This window comes from Coenobita brevimanus, chromosome 95 (genome assembly GCF_032717465.1).
Source record: "Coenobita brevimanus isolate Jiangsu-jjx chromosome 95, ASM3271746v2, whole genome shotgun sequence".
NCBI lineage: Eukaryota > Metazoa > Arthropoda > Malacostraca > Decapoda > Coenobitidae > Coenobita > Coenobita brevimanus.
Window position 1 is genome coordinate 33,156,107 of NC_137048.1, and position 18,456 is coordinate 33,174,562.

Genomic DNA, 18,456 nt, shown 5'->3' on the forward strand with positions numbered 1-18,456 from the left:
TGAAAACAACTGCGGTTATAGCCGTCCCCTGGCACCCCTGAATCCACCGATTTCGCTTCGGATATAACTGTCACCCGGCACTTAGGGGTTAAAAGTGCCGTTTCGGTAAATGACCACATATTCGGTAATTAGTTGCACCGCCGCGTGGCCACCAACGTGGACAAGCCGTGCTTCCTCCATCATCATGCAGCCACATCACCAATCCCAACCACAATTCCAGCCTAATAAAATAGCTGCTGCAACACTGTACAGGGTGATTTTTTTTTTTTTTTTTTTATGTAATCAGAAAATGAAAGGGAGAATAAGAAATGAAAATGACTGGGATAATAGGAACTTGTGTTAATGTTTGGTGATTTCCTTACAGAAAAAAAAGTAGCCATGGAAAAATGTAACCTATGGTTTCTAAATCACTGTAACAGCTTGTAGTAAATATTCAGAGTTAGCGGTGATCTGTATTTACAAAAGAAAAAAATTAAGAAAGAAAGAAAAAAAAGTGCTTTCCCGGAGGCACCTATCAAATTTCTTTAATATCTCCACCTTTCCCATTATGGAGTGACTTGTGCTTCCTCTCTACACCACCAAGGCCCTCACTCTTTTCACCAAGTCTTTTAGGCATGGTGAGCTCATGAATATTGACAAGATGTGCAACACTATAGGGGGGTTAAACAAGCAGCACAATGACTCAAGCCTTGACTGAGGGAGCAGGAGGGAATGACTGAGGAAGTGGCTGAGTGGGCGGGAACAGAGAAGTCACCCAGTTACTGTGTGAATCAGCTGGGATACACCACAGCGCCACCAAAACAAAGTGGCAAATATACCAACCACAAAAATCACTGAATTTTCAATTTTTTCTTCGAATTTATGTGTTTTTGTTGTTTACCTGAGAAAATGGGCAGTTTTCAGAGAGATTTGGTTTTTTGCTCACGGGTTAAAAGATAGTGTACCTGCACATACATACATATATCATCTAATCTTGTGTCGTCCCATGAGAAGCGTAGCAGCTCGGAGTTAGGCAAGTTGGTCCTGACATTTAAGATGACAGTGACCAGCCTCACTCATCTCTGAGTGGCATTACATGAGCAATAAACCCCAACCACCCCTTGGGTATGAACCTGCACAGGCTCAATCCGACTGGAGCACCTTAATTACCCACTAAACCATCAGGTGCCATAGTTTGGTTATATGGTTACCACCCAAATTATTAAATGATTTCTTGGTGGAAGAGTGTGATGATGTCTTTTCCACACTATTGTTGCTATATCCAAACTATTTAGGTTTTTGAAGATCAATTGTAGTGTACAGCTAAGAAGCAGTCTAGGGTTATCTAAATATAGTAAAAATATAACAGAAAATCTGTAATTCTAACTCACAGATGCAGTCTGGGGTGCATCCTTTGCTGCATCAGACAGTGTGGAGGGAAGATCCATCAGGAACTGTTGTTTCAACAGCTCTACTTTCTCAGCCTCAAATGATGCTCTCTGGTGTAAAGACACATCATAAATACACCATTAATATAAAAGTGAAGGCTCCAATACTAAGTAACAGTAATAACAATAACAACCAACAACAACAATAATAATAATTCATTCATCATCCAACCCTGTGCTGTCCCACGAGGGGCATAGGGGCCAGGGGCTAGGCAAGTTGGACCTGGCATTTAAGATGACAGTGACCAGCCTCATTCATCCCTTAGTGGCATCACATAAGCAATAAAACCCCAACCTCCCTCTTGATATAAACCTGCCCAGACTCAATCTGATTGGAGTGCCTTAATTACCCACTAAACCACCAGGTGCCATAATTTGGTTCAACTGTTACCACCTGACATAGTAATGGTTTCCTGGTGTACAAGAAACCACTTGGCTTGTCACTCAGTGTTGAGTCACCCGCAGACAGAAGGAAGATGAGAGTGAAGGAAAGACAGAAGAGGAAGGAAGGAATGATGGAAGAGAGGAAAGGGCAGTCACCACAGAGCAGCACTACACTGAGTGAGTGGATGGTGAGTGCCCCCACCTACCACTAATAATAATAAATATAATGTAGCTCCAATCCACCTTTGCCATAACAGAATTTCATATTATAAAGTACAGTAATTGACCATTACTGATGTATGGTAAACTATGGGGGAAACAGCCTAATAACCCCTTCAATACAATGACATTTTCAGAAATTATATCGAAGTCTAATACCACTGCATTTCTTAGGTACCCACTTAACACAAATATTGCATCAGATGAAGTTACTTCCCACATCCTTCTAGCAAACCGCACATGGCCACTCTCCCTTTTCTTTGACAGCACCACCACCAGTCTTCAATACTGGTCAGACTGATGTATTACTGACATCATCACTGCCATGGGTCTTAAAGACAAATAAATTACTCTGACTGCAGCACAAATTAAATTCAGGTAATTTTCATACTGAAGAGGCTCAACAAGCACTGTACATTTATACTGTATCACACACTAGGACAAAGCTCCATCATGAGTGTATGTTACGAACATCAGTGCTCCACTGAAGAAGTCTAGTATCACAAGTATTATACTGAACAGTATATTTAGTCAAAATCAGCTTTGGATAAAACAAAGTTTGCATACAGGTATCTAACTGTAGCTGTGTTGCTGCTGTAGTTATGACCATAAGCTAGTCTGGACATGAACCTGGTGGACTGTACACTGAAGTTTCCCTTCTCCTGCAGTCCATCTCCCTTTCACAGAACAGGGAGGAAGCTGATGGGCATACGTGTAACCCGACAGTAGAGCTGATTGGTTTTACTGGTGCTAATAAAGAAGGTATCCCTTTCCAGCACCTATCTGTAACTATTCTGCATGTACAACTCATTATCACAAATTAACATACTGAAAACCAATACATACATCACAACCAAAATGCTGAAATCTGGCCAATTCCTAACCCTCTGATCAATTTAATACTAATTTCAAAAAGCAATACCAATGGTTAGCCTGTGAATACCAATTTAGTCTATGATAAATTATGGATTGTAGGATGAAGCTGGGGCAAATGGCATTTACACCAAAAACTTACTATAGAGGGGAATTTGTCCCTGCACCAATTTACCTTTGTATATAATATGATTATGGTCGCAGCGGGCTCTATCTGCTGCTACTGTGCAAACATTTTATATCTGATAAGATACAATAACAGGGATGAAAGGTGACTAGTACCACTAAACCAAGAGGTGGAAATGAGTACAGCAATTCATCACGCAACACTTTATTGCCCCATCAGGAACAGAAGGATCCTGGGTAAAGCTAATCATTTCAGACATTTTAGACAAGTTTGATCAATTCCTTGTCCACTAGTGAAATCACACGAGTTGTTGCTGTTAAACAACCCCACTCTGTCTGGCTGAGCAGACCCATCAATCACAGGCAAGCAATCACCCATGCAATGCCATCCCACGCAGTGTACCGATGTTCCCTTTCTGTGTGGCGTGGGGAAAAGTGTGTGGAGCTTTGGTTCCTTGGCGGATGCTGCATCTGAATCTCCACCCAGTTAACAGGGGCACCACAGTAGGCTCCACTTCACCCCGTGATCTGTTTATGTGGTTACCACCTAGCAATGTAAATGGATTCCTGGTTTACAAGAAACCATTAGACTTGTCATTCAGTGTATGGCCAACTGAAGTGGAAAGAAGAGTGACAAAAAGTTACAGGAAGGAAAGGAAGAAGTAGGAGTAATAAACCCCAACTTTCCCTTGGATGTAAACTTTTATACGCTTGTCCCTGAGTGGCATTAAGTGATCTAGTTGGACAGCCTAAATCACTAAAATATGAGACATCACATTTACAGTTTATATGGTTACCACCTAATGTAGTGGCTAAATGTTTAACAGTACTGGTAATTCAGATTCTGTCCTGACCTACCTCTCTGTTCAACCTGATGGTGGCTTCGGTGAATTTTTCACGCTCCTGCTGCATAGCACATTTCTCTGCTCGTACTGCATCCCATGCCTTGGACAGGGCCACTCCCTCCTCCACACCTTGACTGTCCACCAAGAAAGAGGGACCAAAGCCATCTTCCTTCTGTGATACTGAGATATGGAAAAGAAGGATGGGGTAATAAGGCAATGTGAAAACGAAATAAGAAACAAGAGAGCAAAGAGAAAGACAGAAACAGAGAGAAGTAAGATGAGGAACTGGGAAAGGAAAGAGAGAATGATGAGCAAATGAAAAGAAGAGAAACAGGAAATGAAAGAGACAGAGATGAGGAATTGACATACACAGAAGCCATAGGAGAAAAAGAATGGAAAGAGAAAGACGAGGAAATGACATATATACGCACAAGTATGAGAAATAGGAAAGGAAAGAGATGAAAAGGATATTTAAAAAAAAAAAAAAAAAAAAAAAAAAAAAAAAAAAGGAAGAAGTCAGACTGAAAAGGAAAGCAAAAAACGATAAGGAAATGAAATAAACAGAAGCAGTAGTTGGGAGCAAAGCTCGAAAGGAAAGAGAGAGTGGCAAAGACACGATACAAACAAAAGAAGTACAGAGAGAGAGAGAAATGTGAGAGAAGAAGAAATGAAACATGAGTAGGGTAGAGAAAAGGACAGGAAAAAATAGAGACGAAGTACTAAAACAAACAAAAGAAAAGGTAACAGGAAAGGAGCAGAAGAGATGAGGAAATGAAACAACTAGTAGTAAGAAAAAAAAAAAAAGGGGGAAAAAAAGAGAAAAGAGATGGTAAAATGAAGAAAAATATGAATGCAAAAGGGATGAGAAAGTGAAATAAATAGAAGATAAGAAAAAAAAGAAGAGTAAAAGATGAGGAAAAAAACAGAAAAAGAAGAGAAAGGGATACAGAAGTGAAATAAACAAAAGATGAAATATGAGAAACAGAAGAGATAGGAGATGAAGAAATGAAACAAACAGAAGAAAACATCATCATCATCATCATCATCCTGACCTCCTTTCCCACCCTAGGGCAGGGTGAGAAGTAGCAATGTCTAGACAGCCAAAGTTTGCCCAATTCAATGAGCCAGCTTCCATTCACTCATCATTCAAGCCCTCGAAATCCTGGCTCCATCAGACAGACCACAAAAAATATCACCACGTTCTGTAGCATCAAAGAAAGGGAGGGAGAGAGAGATGAAAAATTAAGGAAATAGATGGAAAATAAAGGGACGAACTACTAAACATAAAAAGACACTGAAAACAAAACCTAAAGGAGAAGCAGATGGAAAAATAAAAACAGTACAGAACATGGGTAATACAGGACATGCTAACACAGAAGAGGGCATAGAAGAAACAAAATATTGTACACATTTAGTTATCAAAAATGATGCTCTTCCTGAGATCTGTACTGATGTATATCAGTACTGTAAATACTAACTTATTTTCAATCTAGCTTGGTCTATAATTGCCATTTCTCCAGCAAGAATGATGATTTGTGTTGCCAGATTAACATTAGAATATGATGCTAGTCAAGAAGAAGTGCTGTGGAAAGAACACAGCGCTGTAGTATTGTCTTCCTCCCCTGCATATGTGAAATAAGCTGCAAAAGGTTGAAAATTTGGGTCAAGTGAGAGTGAAAACAGTACCTTATTTAAAGGTATTGTCATCATCATCATCTGGACCTCCTTTCCCACCCTAGGGCACAGTGAAGAGTAGCAATGTCCAGACAGCCCAAATCTGCCCAATCCAATGGGACACGCTTCCATTCACTCATCATTAAAGCCCCCAGAATCCTGGCTGCATCAGATACGCCACAAACATTCACTATATTCTGTAGCTTCACATAAACGTATCTGATCGAGTCAATGTGGATGGAGCCACATTAAAATGGGGTGCCAAATCCCTGATCATGCACTTCTCCTCACAAAATTCATCCAGCCAACTTGATCTCTTGCCAGTCCCCTAACCTCATCAACTTCCAAACCTCTCTTCTTCACACACTCATCCACCATATCCCTCCACCTTTTCCTTGGCCTACCTCACCTCCTCCCTCATTCAAATTCACTCAGATATACCTTTTTGACCAATCTATTGTTATCCATTCTCTCCACATGACCATACCATCTCAGTACACTTTCTTCAATTTTGGTGTCCACAGACTTCCTCACTCAGCATCTTTCACAGATCACATTATTTCATACCCTATCCATTCTCTGTTTTTCACATACATTCCTCAGCAGTCCCATCTCCACTGTTCTCATGCTTGACTTTTCACTTTCATGCCACACCATAGTCTCACATCCGTATGTAAAGTTGGCACTTAGTATTCCTTCATGTAAGCCTCGTGCAGGTGCAACACTCAAGCCTCTGTTTCTTATCAAGGCCTTCATAGCACCAGCTACTTTCCTTCCTTGTGTCACTCTACTTTCCACTTCTTTTGCAAATTTTCCTCTCTTTTCTATCACTGTACCCAGGTATTTGACCTCTCTCACCAATTCCAATCTCTCTCCATTCACTCTGACATCACACTGAGAGTCACCTTCTCTCTCCATTATCATTACTTTACCCTTTTCTACATTTACTCTCGAGGCACGACGCTCACAGACAACAACAAAACTCTTCACTAGTCTACCAAGTTCTTTTCTGGTATTTGCAAATAGCACTGCATAATCAGCAAACAATAAATTTGAGATATTCCAACCATCACCATTCATTATCAGCGCCACCCCTCTCTCTATTACTCGTGTTTTTACTTCTTTCATCACCCCATCCATATATATATATATATATATATATTCAACCATGGGGACATCACACAACTTTGTCGCACGCCTACACCAACTCTGAACCATTCACTTAGATACCCATTAACCCTTACACATGCTCCACTACCATCATAAAAACACTTGATGGCACCTAGCAGCTTACCATCTACACCATACATGTGCAAAACCTTTCCCAGTCCATCTCAGTCTACTTTGTCATATGCTGTTTCCAGATCCATAAATGCCATAAACACCTTGAAGTCCTTCTCACATGCCTTCTACACTATCTGTCTCACTACAAATATTTGATCCACATATCCTCTGTCACCCCGAAAGCCACCCTGTTCATCACTTACTAGGATTTCTGATATCTCTCTTACTTTCTCTATAATAATTCTTCCATATACCTTCCTTAATACACTCAATGAACTTATGCCACGATAATTCTTGCACTCACTTCGCTCACCTTTATTTCTGTACAGGGGTACAATCACAGCCTTTTCCACTATGCTGGCACAGTTTCACTCATTCATGCCTTCTTACGTATCTCCAACAAACACTTCATTCTGCTCGTTCCATCACACTTAATTATCTCTGCATACACCTCATCAGCACCAAATTGCAAATAACTGAAGTAAGAGCAATTCCCTGTACTGAACATACCTTTACTTTCTGGTGTCTTGTAGGATGCCAACTCTTGCTTGGTTTCTGATAACTGCTTCCTAAGTTTCTCAACTTCCTTCTTTGGCTGAACCTCGCCAGTAACATCTTCATCTCTTCTGGCTGTTGTTAATATAGGGACTCTGCATTACACACAATACTGTCACTAATATATGTACCCTGCATTACACACAATACTGTTGTTAACCCCTAAAGACTGCAAATTTCTCAGACCACCATTCCCAAGAACCACAATTAGGGTCCAATTTTTTTACTTTCTTGGATTGTAATTTCTTTCTTACAGATTTCAAGAGCTTGAATTTACACACCTGAAAATGTATATCTCATGCTCATATGTCAAATGGTTACCGTACTAGCGACCATCAAAAATTAAAAAAAAAAGTCTACCCTTGAATTTTTTTTTTTTTTTTTTTTTTAATAACAGAATGGAGGAAAGAAAAACAAATGGGGGAAAAAAAAATAATCCATACACCAGACTACTGGTGTCCTCCATTCATAAAATATCTGTAACAGTTAGCCAGACTACTGGTGTCCTCCATTCATAAAATATCTGTAACAGTTAGACTTGAACAGTTGTGGGTTGAAATTTGGAGGAAAACAACTCTGGGGAAGCGAGTTCCAGAGAGATGCAGTTCGGGGAATGAAAGAATTCTGATAGGCAGAAGTTCTGCAATATGGTTGAGTGACATTCCAGTCATGAGCGCTACCAGATGCCCGTGTAGCACGAGGGAAGGCATGGAGAGGCGGCACCATGGACGCAACCTCGTCTGAGCACTTGCCAAAAAAATATCTGTAAAATAATGCAAGGGAGGCAACATTCCTTCTTACTTGCAGGGGAGGTAGTTTATATGTAATGGCAGGGTTGTTAATGATTCTAACAGCTTTATTCTGAATTTTGTTCAGTTGTCTCAATGCAACCTCTCCACAACCATTCCACAAGGGTGAGCAATATTCAAGCTGAGAGCGCACATGACTCTTATAAATTATAGCTACCAGAAAATGGTTACTAACCATATACATATAGCCTAATTGTCAACAATATATATCCCTTGGCAGAAAACAATGTGAAATAATGATCATGAAAAGAAAATAAAGTTAACAGTGGTGCGTAGCATGGGAAAACTCCACATGCCTGGAAATAAAGGGAAAGGATGAAGATGGAGGGAGTGTGGAGGTGGATGGAGAGAGGAAGGACGATGCCGGGGGTGAGGAGGAGTGGAAGATGAAAGGAAGTATGTTTGCTATGCACATCAGCTATGGTATCCAGGGGGTATATGGGGGTATGGGTGGTTGGGAGGCCATAATTAGGAGACGGCCAGTGGGACAGAGGTAGGTTGAGAGATGGCCGGGTGGGGGGGGGGGAGATCACTCTCCCTCTAGAGGTCCAATCCGGCCATAGCCCACCAGATACCTTAGTTCTCATTGGCTTGGTCCCATATATGCCATAAAAGAGGCGGTGCTACCTACCGCCAGTATTTGGTAGGCTCTGTACCATCAACAGACATAGGACTTGATGCTACACTTTCCAATACTGTTGTTCGGCAGACATGGGTCTTTAGGGGTTAATATAAGTACTGTACTCTGCATTACACAAAATACTCAGTGTCTAAAATAAATGTCAATCAACTTAGTGACTGACATTTTTCTGGCTTATGTTTCAAGATATTCAGGCAAAAAATAAATATGAAAAAAATATCTTACAGTACTTCAAAGCTGATCAAAAGCAACTGTAACAGAAACTGGAATTAATCAACAAAGAACTGAACTTAAAACTGAAATAACTTTTAATGAGAAATGCACTCTCAATACCAATCACTACTGGAAAACAACAGTACTGTATAGTAAGCCTGACAAACAGATCAGCAACCAAGCTTCTTGTATTGACAGACAGAGAATTTGTGTGTACATAATTTCCCAAGTAATATCTTACAATACCACTGACCATGAAGTACATATTCTTCAACAAGCAAATGACAAGTTCAGTAAGAGAAACTGAACACATAGTCAGGACAGCAATTAGTGCTATGGAATAATACTACAATGAAATAAAACTGTATTGCTGGAAGTGCATTCAACTAGCCTAATCATACACTGTGCATGAATGCCTTCTCCCTTCACAATTCAAAAATATATCTATCTATCTACTGCCATGCCTTACTCCAGTAAGGGATGGCCACGAACATATTGCTTCCGTGTCCCCCTGTCCCCCACCACTTCACTGACCTTCCCCCAGCTCTCACCCACCTCTCTCATATACCTCTCCACTTCACCCTTCCAGCTCATCTTTGGCCTCCCCCTCCCTCTCCTCCCTTCCACCTCACTCACATACACTCCTCGTTAGTCTCTTGCTTTCCACCTTCTCCACATGTCCAAACCACCTCAATGTACTTCTCCTAATACTTTCTATCACATCCCCATCTGCACCACAGTGCTCTTTCACTTTCTCATTTGTCAGTCTGTCTCTCCATGTAACTCCACATGCTCCTCTCAAATAACTCATTCCCACTACTCTCACTCTTGACTTGTGTCCATCCAACACGGTCCAAGCTTCACTTCCATACATTAGAGTTGATGACACAATCCTATCATGCAGTGACTTTTTACATCCATGCTCACTTCCCTATTTCTTATCACTGTTTTCAAAGAACCAGCAACCTTTCTTCCTTGTTCTATCTTTTCAAGCACTTCATCCTCTAAACTTCCATCATACTACCCAAGTACTGAAATGCACTCCATCCATTCATCACCCAATCCTATGTTGCCCCATGAGGAGCATAGGTCCTGACATTTAAGATGAGAGTGACCAGCCTCACTTATCCCTGATTGGCATTCTGTGAGCAATAAACCCCAACCACCCCTAGGATATAAACCTACACAGGATCAATCCGACTGGAGCACCTTAATTACCCACTTAACCACCAGGTGCCATAATATGGTCATATGGTTGCAACCAAATACAGTAAATGGTTTCCTGGTGTACAGCAAACCATTTGGCTTGTCACTCAGTGCAGAGTCACCCACAGGCAGAAGGAAGAGGACAGAAGGAAGGAAAGAAAGACAGAAGAGGGAGTGTAAAGTCACCCATAGGCAGAAGAAAGAGGAAAAAATGAAGGAAATAAAGCCAGAAGAGGAAGGAAGGAAAGAAGCAAGAGGGGAAAGGGCAGACACCCGAGAGCAGCACTACATCGAGTGAGTGGATGGTGGGTGCTGCCACCTACCAAATGCCCTCATTTTCCATTTCCTCATCATCCAACCTCATTGTACACTCAGTGACTTCATTTCTCTAGATGACCATAACTTTACTCTTCCCTATATACAGTACTTTACTCTTCCCTATATACTATATACTCGTACTATAGACATTAACATGTCTATGGTATATAGACATTCACCTTTAGATTCCATTTCTTTCACACTCTCCCAAACTCATTCACCAAGCCTTGCAGTTCCCCTCGGTCTTCACTAAGCAATACAGTATCATCTGCAAACAACAATACAGGAGGTTTCTAAACAATGCCCTCTCTCATTAGGGCCACTCCATCCACTGCCCTACATAATATTTCTTTTATAATTCCATCCATATACAGACTGAACAACCACGAAGACATGACATCCCTATTTCAATCCAACATCCAGACAGAAAAATTCAGTCAGTTCACTATCCACACGCACTGCAGCCATAGCCCCCTCATACATACTCTTCACAGCATTCAATAACTTCCCCTTTACTCCACTGTCTTAATATTTTCCATATTTTTTGTCTATCCACTCTGTCATATGCTTTCTCCAAATCCATGAAGGCCACATACAACTTCTTTCCTTACACTGGAAACTTTTCCACTAAAGACCTAAAGATTAATATCTGACCTACACAACCTCTTTCCTTCCTAAAACCTCTCTGTTCTTCTCCAATTAAGTCCTCTGTTATTTCCTCAACTCTGTCAATAAGTATCCTACCATAAACTTTGCCTATTACACTACGAAGACAAATGCCTCTATGATTACCACACACTTCTTTTTCCCTTTTTCCTTTGTACAGGGGAATAATCATACCCGACTTCCAATCCTCCGGGATTCTACCTCCCTCCCAGGCCAATCTGCACATTTTCCACATCCATTCTGTTACTATCTCTCCTCCATGCTTCATCATTTCACAACACACTCCACCTATTCCTGGGGCTTTCCCCATTTTGACTTTCTTCATTGCTTCCACTACTTCCATCCTACTGATCTCTTCCCCCCCTCTCACTATCCTCATTTTCCCAATCAATCCCCAGCTACTTATACTCACATAACTTTCATTCTCTATGTTTAACAGTTCCTTAAAGTGTTCTCTCCATCTGCTCACTTTTTCTCCCTTCTCCATTATCAATCTACCATTTTATCTTTCACTTCCCTACTAACTTCTTTATCACCCTGCTGAACTCTCTTTACTTCCTTCCAGAACATTTTCTTACATTCCCTCCACTTTACACTCAAATTCCCTCCTCATACACTTTCTTCTTACTAATCTTTTCATCCCTCTATTCCTCTCTACATACATTTCTCTCTACTGTATCTCAACTTCCTCCATTCCTCTGCTTCCCATCCACTCACTATATGCTTCCTTCTTTTTCACCACAGCTTGCCTCACCTCCTAATTCCACTATGCTGCTCCTTGCATCCCCTTGCTTCTTGTTTTCACCCCACACACCACTCCGCATGCTGCACGGATTTCTTCTGTGAATGTCTTGCACACATCGTCCACCTCCCCACTTGCTCCAAATTATATTTACACGATTGCTCCTCCACTTCTCTTGTATTCTGCCTTTTTTCCAACCTTTCTACCCTCCTTGTATGGACTACTTCCTCCTGTCCTTCCCTCCTCCTATTCCTTCATTGCACTCAAACCTTGACACTCATCATCACCAAGTGGTGGTCAGAAAGTCGACTCCCGCAACCTCTGCATGCTCTTGCATCCATTAAAATGATATATACAAAAAAAAATCTGGGTATACACTGTAAACAGCAAAGACTTTTTAAAACCATTCTAAGGCTTACTTTCTGATAAGTAATTTTTTACCAAAACAATAAAAGATCTTGTACATCAGGTTGAAGTTGGGCCAAAACTGTTGTCTCTCCTTAATATACATTCATTCACTCATCATCTAATCCGGTCCTGCGCCATGAGGAGCATTGAAGTCCGGGGCTAGGCAAGTTGGTCATAACATTTAAGATGAGAGCGACCAGCCTCATTCATCCCTGAGTGGCATTACATGAGCAATAAACCCCAACCATCCCCTGGACATAAACCTGCACTGGCTCAATCCGACTGGAGCATCTTAATTGCCCATTAAACCACCAGGTGCCATAATTTGGTTATATGGTTACCACCCAGCATAGTAAATGGTTTCCTAGTGCACAGGAAACCATTTGCCTTGTCACTAAATATACTGTACATAATTTCCATATATCTACATGGGTACAATTCTTTCAAAACAATAACATAATTTCCACATATAACACATACCAGTACCCCTCTCCTCCAAAACCTGCATTAGAGTTTTCAGATTCTGGTCAAATGTGTGCTGTATCTTATCCTTGAAGGCAGGGAATTCGAGGCTAACCACCAGATTCTCCAGGCTGTCAGTGCTGTATGTAGAGGAGTTCATGGATGTGCTGAGCTCATCACTCTTTGCCCGTGTCTCACCCTGTAGGTAATACAATGATGATGGAATTCAACCCTGTCATTCATTTTTGGATCCGAAATTTAGCCCTGAATTAACTTCACTCTGATGATGTAGCTACTTCCTTTTTTTGTTCTTGGTAGCATCAGATTCTTTTATTCAGCTTATGGGAGATGGAGCAAATGAGAAATATATCTAAATCCTCTAGCTTAAAATGTGTCTCCTGAGGTAAATACACGTCAGTTGACTTAGACAATGAACGAGAAAGGATGTCACCATACTGATGGAGTTAAGTCAGCAACATTCAAGAGCAAGATTTCAACTACTGTATATCTTATATAACATTTTCTTTCACTTAATACACCCACTGCTTCTATCCTTTTCAATTCTTCAGTAACATTTTTGCTACATTCCACACAGCTATATCTGTCTGCCCAGTTTTACAAACTCCCTGGCAGGATAAGGCAATATTCCTCAACTTCTTATTTTCTATGGGATACCTTACATGCATCCACAGGAATCCGAATTATAAAAAATAGTAGAGCTACAATACACATGTCTACTGGCAGTGGACAATTAAGCTTCCCTACATCAAAGTCATTAATAATGTGCAAATAAAAAAAAAATCAATGTAGCTTCTTAGTGGAAAAAGCAAATTCAATATGAAAAACTCCTACCAGAGAAATGGCTATCAAAACACATTCAAATTACATGATGAACTAATGATGGACTAATGATGAACTGGAAAACAATGTCACATGTGTGGAACAGTACTCTTCCTCCATTTCTACATCTCCTTACCTTGGCATACATTGCAGTCATCTTCGTAAGTTGTGAGGACACCAAAGAGATAAGTGACCTGAGCTGATCATTCTCGTCATTTAGCTGTCCCACCCATGACTCATACTGGCTCAGCACTCGCTTCTGCAGGTCTTCTTCATAACTTAATAAAAAAATTAACAATGTCATCAATGTTTCAGTCTTTTCTTTACAAGTCTATACCTAACATAAAAGAAGTGTACAATATAAACTCTGGTAAAGTAGGTTACAAATCAGGGTGGTTTCCATGAGAGATTTCAAAATAATGTACATGGCAGCCTGAAGTCTTTTGCTATGGCCAATCTCTATGTAAAAATTTCTAAAAGGAGAAAGGCATCAGCAAAATACAAGCGACACTCGCTAGATGAAAGTTTACAGTTTTAGCATGGTCTTTGTTGAGATGATTACCTACCAGAATAACTAACATTTCTACTCAGACCTAACACAAGTTTACCTACCCTTCCAACAATGCCGTAAAGCCTTGATACTATTGGTATAGAAGCTTCCTGTATACATACATACATCATACATACCTACATCATCTAATCCTGTGTTGCCCCATGAGGAGCGTAGGAGCCCGGGGCTAGGAAACTTTGTCCTGACATTTAAGATAAGTATGACCAGCCTGACGCATCCCTAAATTACGTGAGCAATAAACAAACTCCAACCACCCCTTGGATATAAACTGACACACGCTCAATCCAGTTGGAATGCCTTAATTACCCACTGAACCACCAGGCGCCCCAGTTTGGTTATATGGTTACCACTCAGTGTAGTAAATGGTATCCTAGTGTACAAGAAAATATTTGGCTTGTCACTCAGTGTAGAGTCACCCATAGACTGAAGGAAGAGAAAAGAGAAGGAAAGAAGGACATAAGGAGAAGGAAGGAAAGAAGGAAGGTGGAGAGGAAAAGGCAGCCAGCTGAGATCAGCACTACATCGAGTGAGTGGATGGTGAGTGCCCCAAGCATACTGATAAAATCCACTACAGCTGAGATTACATCACTTTCTGGGTCACAAGGGTCATAATGGATATATATATATATATATATATATATATATATATATATATACATATACAGTATCCCTCCAAGATCCGACATAACAGAGCCAAAGGCATGTCTGAGACTTGGTTTTGTCTGGGACTTGGGAAAAATCCCCCTGGACAGGTACTTACAGACCCCAACCCAACCTCACTTTGAAAGCCACCTAAATAACTCCCTACTGGACATGCACAGCACCTATTTAAGATCCTATTCACACAAATAAGGGACAGAAACCATTAAAATATATATATATATATATATATATATATATATATATATATATATACAGTATATATATATATATATATATATATATATATATATATTCGTTTCATTTTTGAAGGCTCCAACATGCTTGCATGTGTCGGCCTTGGTCACCTAATGGCCACTCTCCATGCTGCACGATCTATTGCAGCTTCCCTGTTCAGTCCCTTAACCCTGAGGTCACACTTAATGACCTCATCCCACGTCTTTCTCGGTCTACCCCTCACAACCCCACCCCCAATATTAACACTTCTCACCTTTTGCGCCCAATTATCATCCCCCATCCTCTCTACATGCCCAAACCATCTCAATCTACCTCTCCTCATCACAACACCAATACACTCCAGTCCCATCCTACCTTTCAACTCTTCCATCGTAAACCCAGCCCCCCCAGGCCTTGCACGCAGGGATGCACTGCACATCCACCTAATCATTGTCATTTCTGTATGTCTGAGCCTGCGAATATCCTCCTCCTTTACTGCCCAGGTTTCACTACCATACAGCATCACACTCCTAACACATGCTGCATACAAAGACCCCTTAGCACATAGGGAGAGTTCTCTCAATGTCAAGAGAGGCAACAGCTCCCTGAACTTCTTCCAACCACTTCTCACCCTAGCAACAGAGCTAGCTCCAGCACCACCTCCAGCACACAACATGTCTCCCAAATAACAAAACTCTTCCACACACTCAAGAGACTCACCAGCAAGTTCAATCCTTTCAAGCCTGACAATCTCCAACTGCTCTCCCCAACACGCCACACACATAAAATCAGCATTATCTCGCAGTCTACCTCTGATACCACTACATCTCTTGAGCACCCATTTATCACAAACATTGCACAAGATGGAATTACTTCCCACACCCTTGTGCCAAACTGCACATGGCCACTCTCCCTCGTCTTTGACAGTACCGCCACCAACCCTAGATATCATCACTTTTGTTTTATCTGCATTTACCCTTACGCCCTTATGCCCCATACCATCTCTCCACTTCCTAAATCTTTCCTCTGCCTCCCTTTCGTTCTATGCAATCAACACCAAATCATCAGTATACAACATCTCCCATGGGAGTCCGTTTCTGAAGTCCCGTGAGAGGGCTTCAAGTACTGTACTATTATAAACAATAAGGGGCTCAAAACTGACCCCTGATGCACACCAACATTCACGGAAAACTCATCACTCAAATCTCCATTCACTCTCACCTGGATGCGAGCACCCACATACATGGCCGTAACCACCCTAACCAGCCACTCCTCCAAGACAAGCTTTCTCATTGCCCACTTCACCACCTCTCTAAGGACTCTGTCAAAGGCCTTTTCCAAACCAACAAAATCAAAATACAGATCCCTTTTCTTCCCAATATATTTTTCCTGAAGCTGTCGAACAACGAAAATGGCATCAGTGGTCCGCCTGCCTGGCATAAACCCAAACTGCATCTCATCAATATTCACTCTTTCTCTAATCATACCTTCCAGAACTCTCTCCATTACCTTCATTATCTGGTTTAGGAGCTTTATACCTCTATAATTTCCTCTTTCCAGGGCATCACCCTTCCCTTTATACACATTTACAATTACACTCTTCAACCAACCATCTGAGGCAACAAATATATATTCATACTTATCAGGTCAGTGACTAACTTCACCCCTATATCTCCTGCGGCCTTCAACATTTCGGCAGTCAACCCCAACACGCCCGCTGACTTCCCCACCTGCAACCTGCCTATTGCCTCACTCACAGCAGCAGCGTCAATCAATGGCCAAGGGCCAAACACTAGATCCGCTGGCTCCAAACCTTCCCTGTCCCAGTCAAACTCCTCATTCAACAACTGGTTATAATGCTCTCTCCGTGCATCTTTAATATCCCCACTGTTCACCACTACCCTTCCTTCATCATTCTTCACACACTGCTCACCTATAATATCCCGATTATCCCTCTTCATCAGATTTGCCACCTTAAATATCATATTTTTCCTTTCCCCATGATTTAGGTTATCAGGTAAAAGTCTCTGTGACTCAGACGTCGCCCTGTATACCTCTCTTCTAGCCCTACATTTGGCAGCAAAGTATTCTTCCTTGTTACCATCCTTCTTTCATTCCTGGAACAGCCTTCTTTTCTCCTTAACTGCAGCTTCTACACCCTCATCCCACCACCACGTTACTTTATGTCTTGGTGGGCCTCTAGTCCAACCGCATATTACATCAGTAACTCTCAAGAGGTTGTTCTTGAAGGCCCTGTACAGTCACGGATATCTGCCTGCCTGACAGCCTGCGCACGTTTTTTGTAGAACTCGTTTCGCAAGGTATGGAAATTGATCACCTCTGCCCCATTGTAATGATTATTTTGTTGAACGAAATGCACCTTTTTATCAAAGTATACAGAAGCTTCCTTCCATGAAACTTCCATGACCACACCGCTCGGCACTTCAGCACATTTGATGCCCAGTTTGAATTTTATAATTTTGATTTTTTCTTTTTGCTTTTGAAGTTTTCGTCAGCCTTCTTCAAAAATTCGGATTATTGGGATTTTCAGATTATCAGTGTTCTGATTAATGAACTTTTATTGTATATATATACATAGACACATACATACATAAATATATATATATATATATATATATATATATATTTACATATATAATAGTGGTAGGTGGGGGCGCTCACCATCCACTCATTCGATGTATTGCTGCTCTCAGGTGTCTGCTCTTTCCTCTTCTTTCCTTCCATCCTCTTCTGTCTTTCTATCCTTCATTCTTTCCTTGTCCTTCTGCCTACGGGTGACTTTACACTCCCTCTTCTGTCTTTCTTTCCTTCATTCTTTCCTTTTCCTTCTGCCTGTGGGTGACTCTACACTGAGTGAGAAGCCAAATGGTTTCCTGTACACAAGGAAACCATTTACTAAGCTGGGTGGTAACTATATAACCAAATTTTGGCACCTGGTGGTTTAGTGGGTAATTACTGCGCTCCAGTCGGATTGAACCAGTGAAGGTTTATATCCAAGGGATGGTTGGGGTTGATTACCCATGTAATGCCACTCAGGGATGAGTGAGGCTGGTCACTCTCATCTTAAATGTCGAGATCAACTGCCTAGCCCTGGGCTCCTACGCTCCTCTTGGGGCAATGTAGGATTGGATGATGGTTGGATGGATGGATATAAATATATATATATATACTGTATATATATATATATATATATATATATATATATATATATATACTGTATATATATATATATATATATATATATATATATATATATATATCCATTGTGACCAATATGACCCAGAAAGTGATATAATC

General features: G+C 41.0%; 1 protein-coding gene across 1 annotated transcript in view; it reads right to left on the minus strand.

Moving 5' to 3' along the window:
- LOC145413222 (afadin- and alpha-actinin-binding protein A-like) overlaps positions 1 to 18,456 on the minus strand; it is a 45,742-nt gene that overhangs the window by 18,541 nt on the left and 8,745 nt on the right. The window contains exons 6-10 of the mRNA XM_080282952.1: positions 13,828 to 13,969; positions 12,870 to 13,050; positions 7,343 to 7,462; positions 3,888 to 4,054; positions 1,371 to 1,478 (exon numbers count right to left, since the gene is read on the minus strand). Coding sequence (XP_080139078.1) covers positions 1,371 to 1,478; positions 3,888 to 4,054; positions 7,343 to 7,462; positions 12,870 to 13,050; positions 13,828 to 13,969 — 718 coding nt within the window. The remainder of the gene's footprint in view (positions 1 to 1,370; positions 1,479 to 3,887; positions 4,055 to 7,342; positions 7,463 to 12,869; positions 13,051 to 13,827; positions 13,970 to 18,456) is intronic.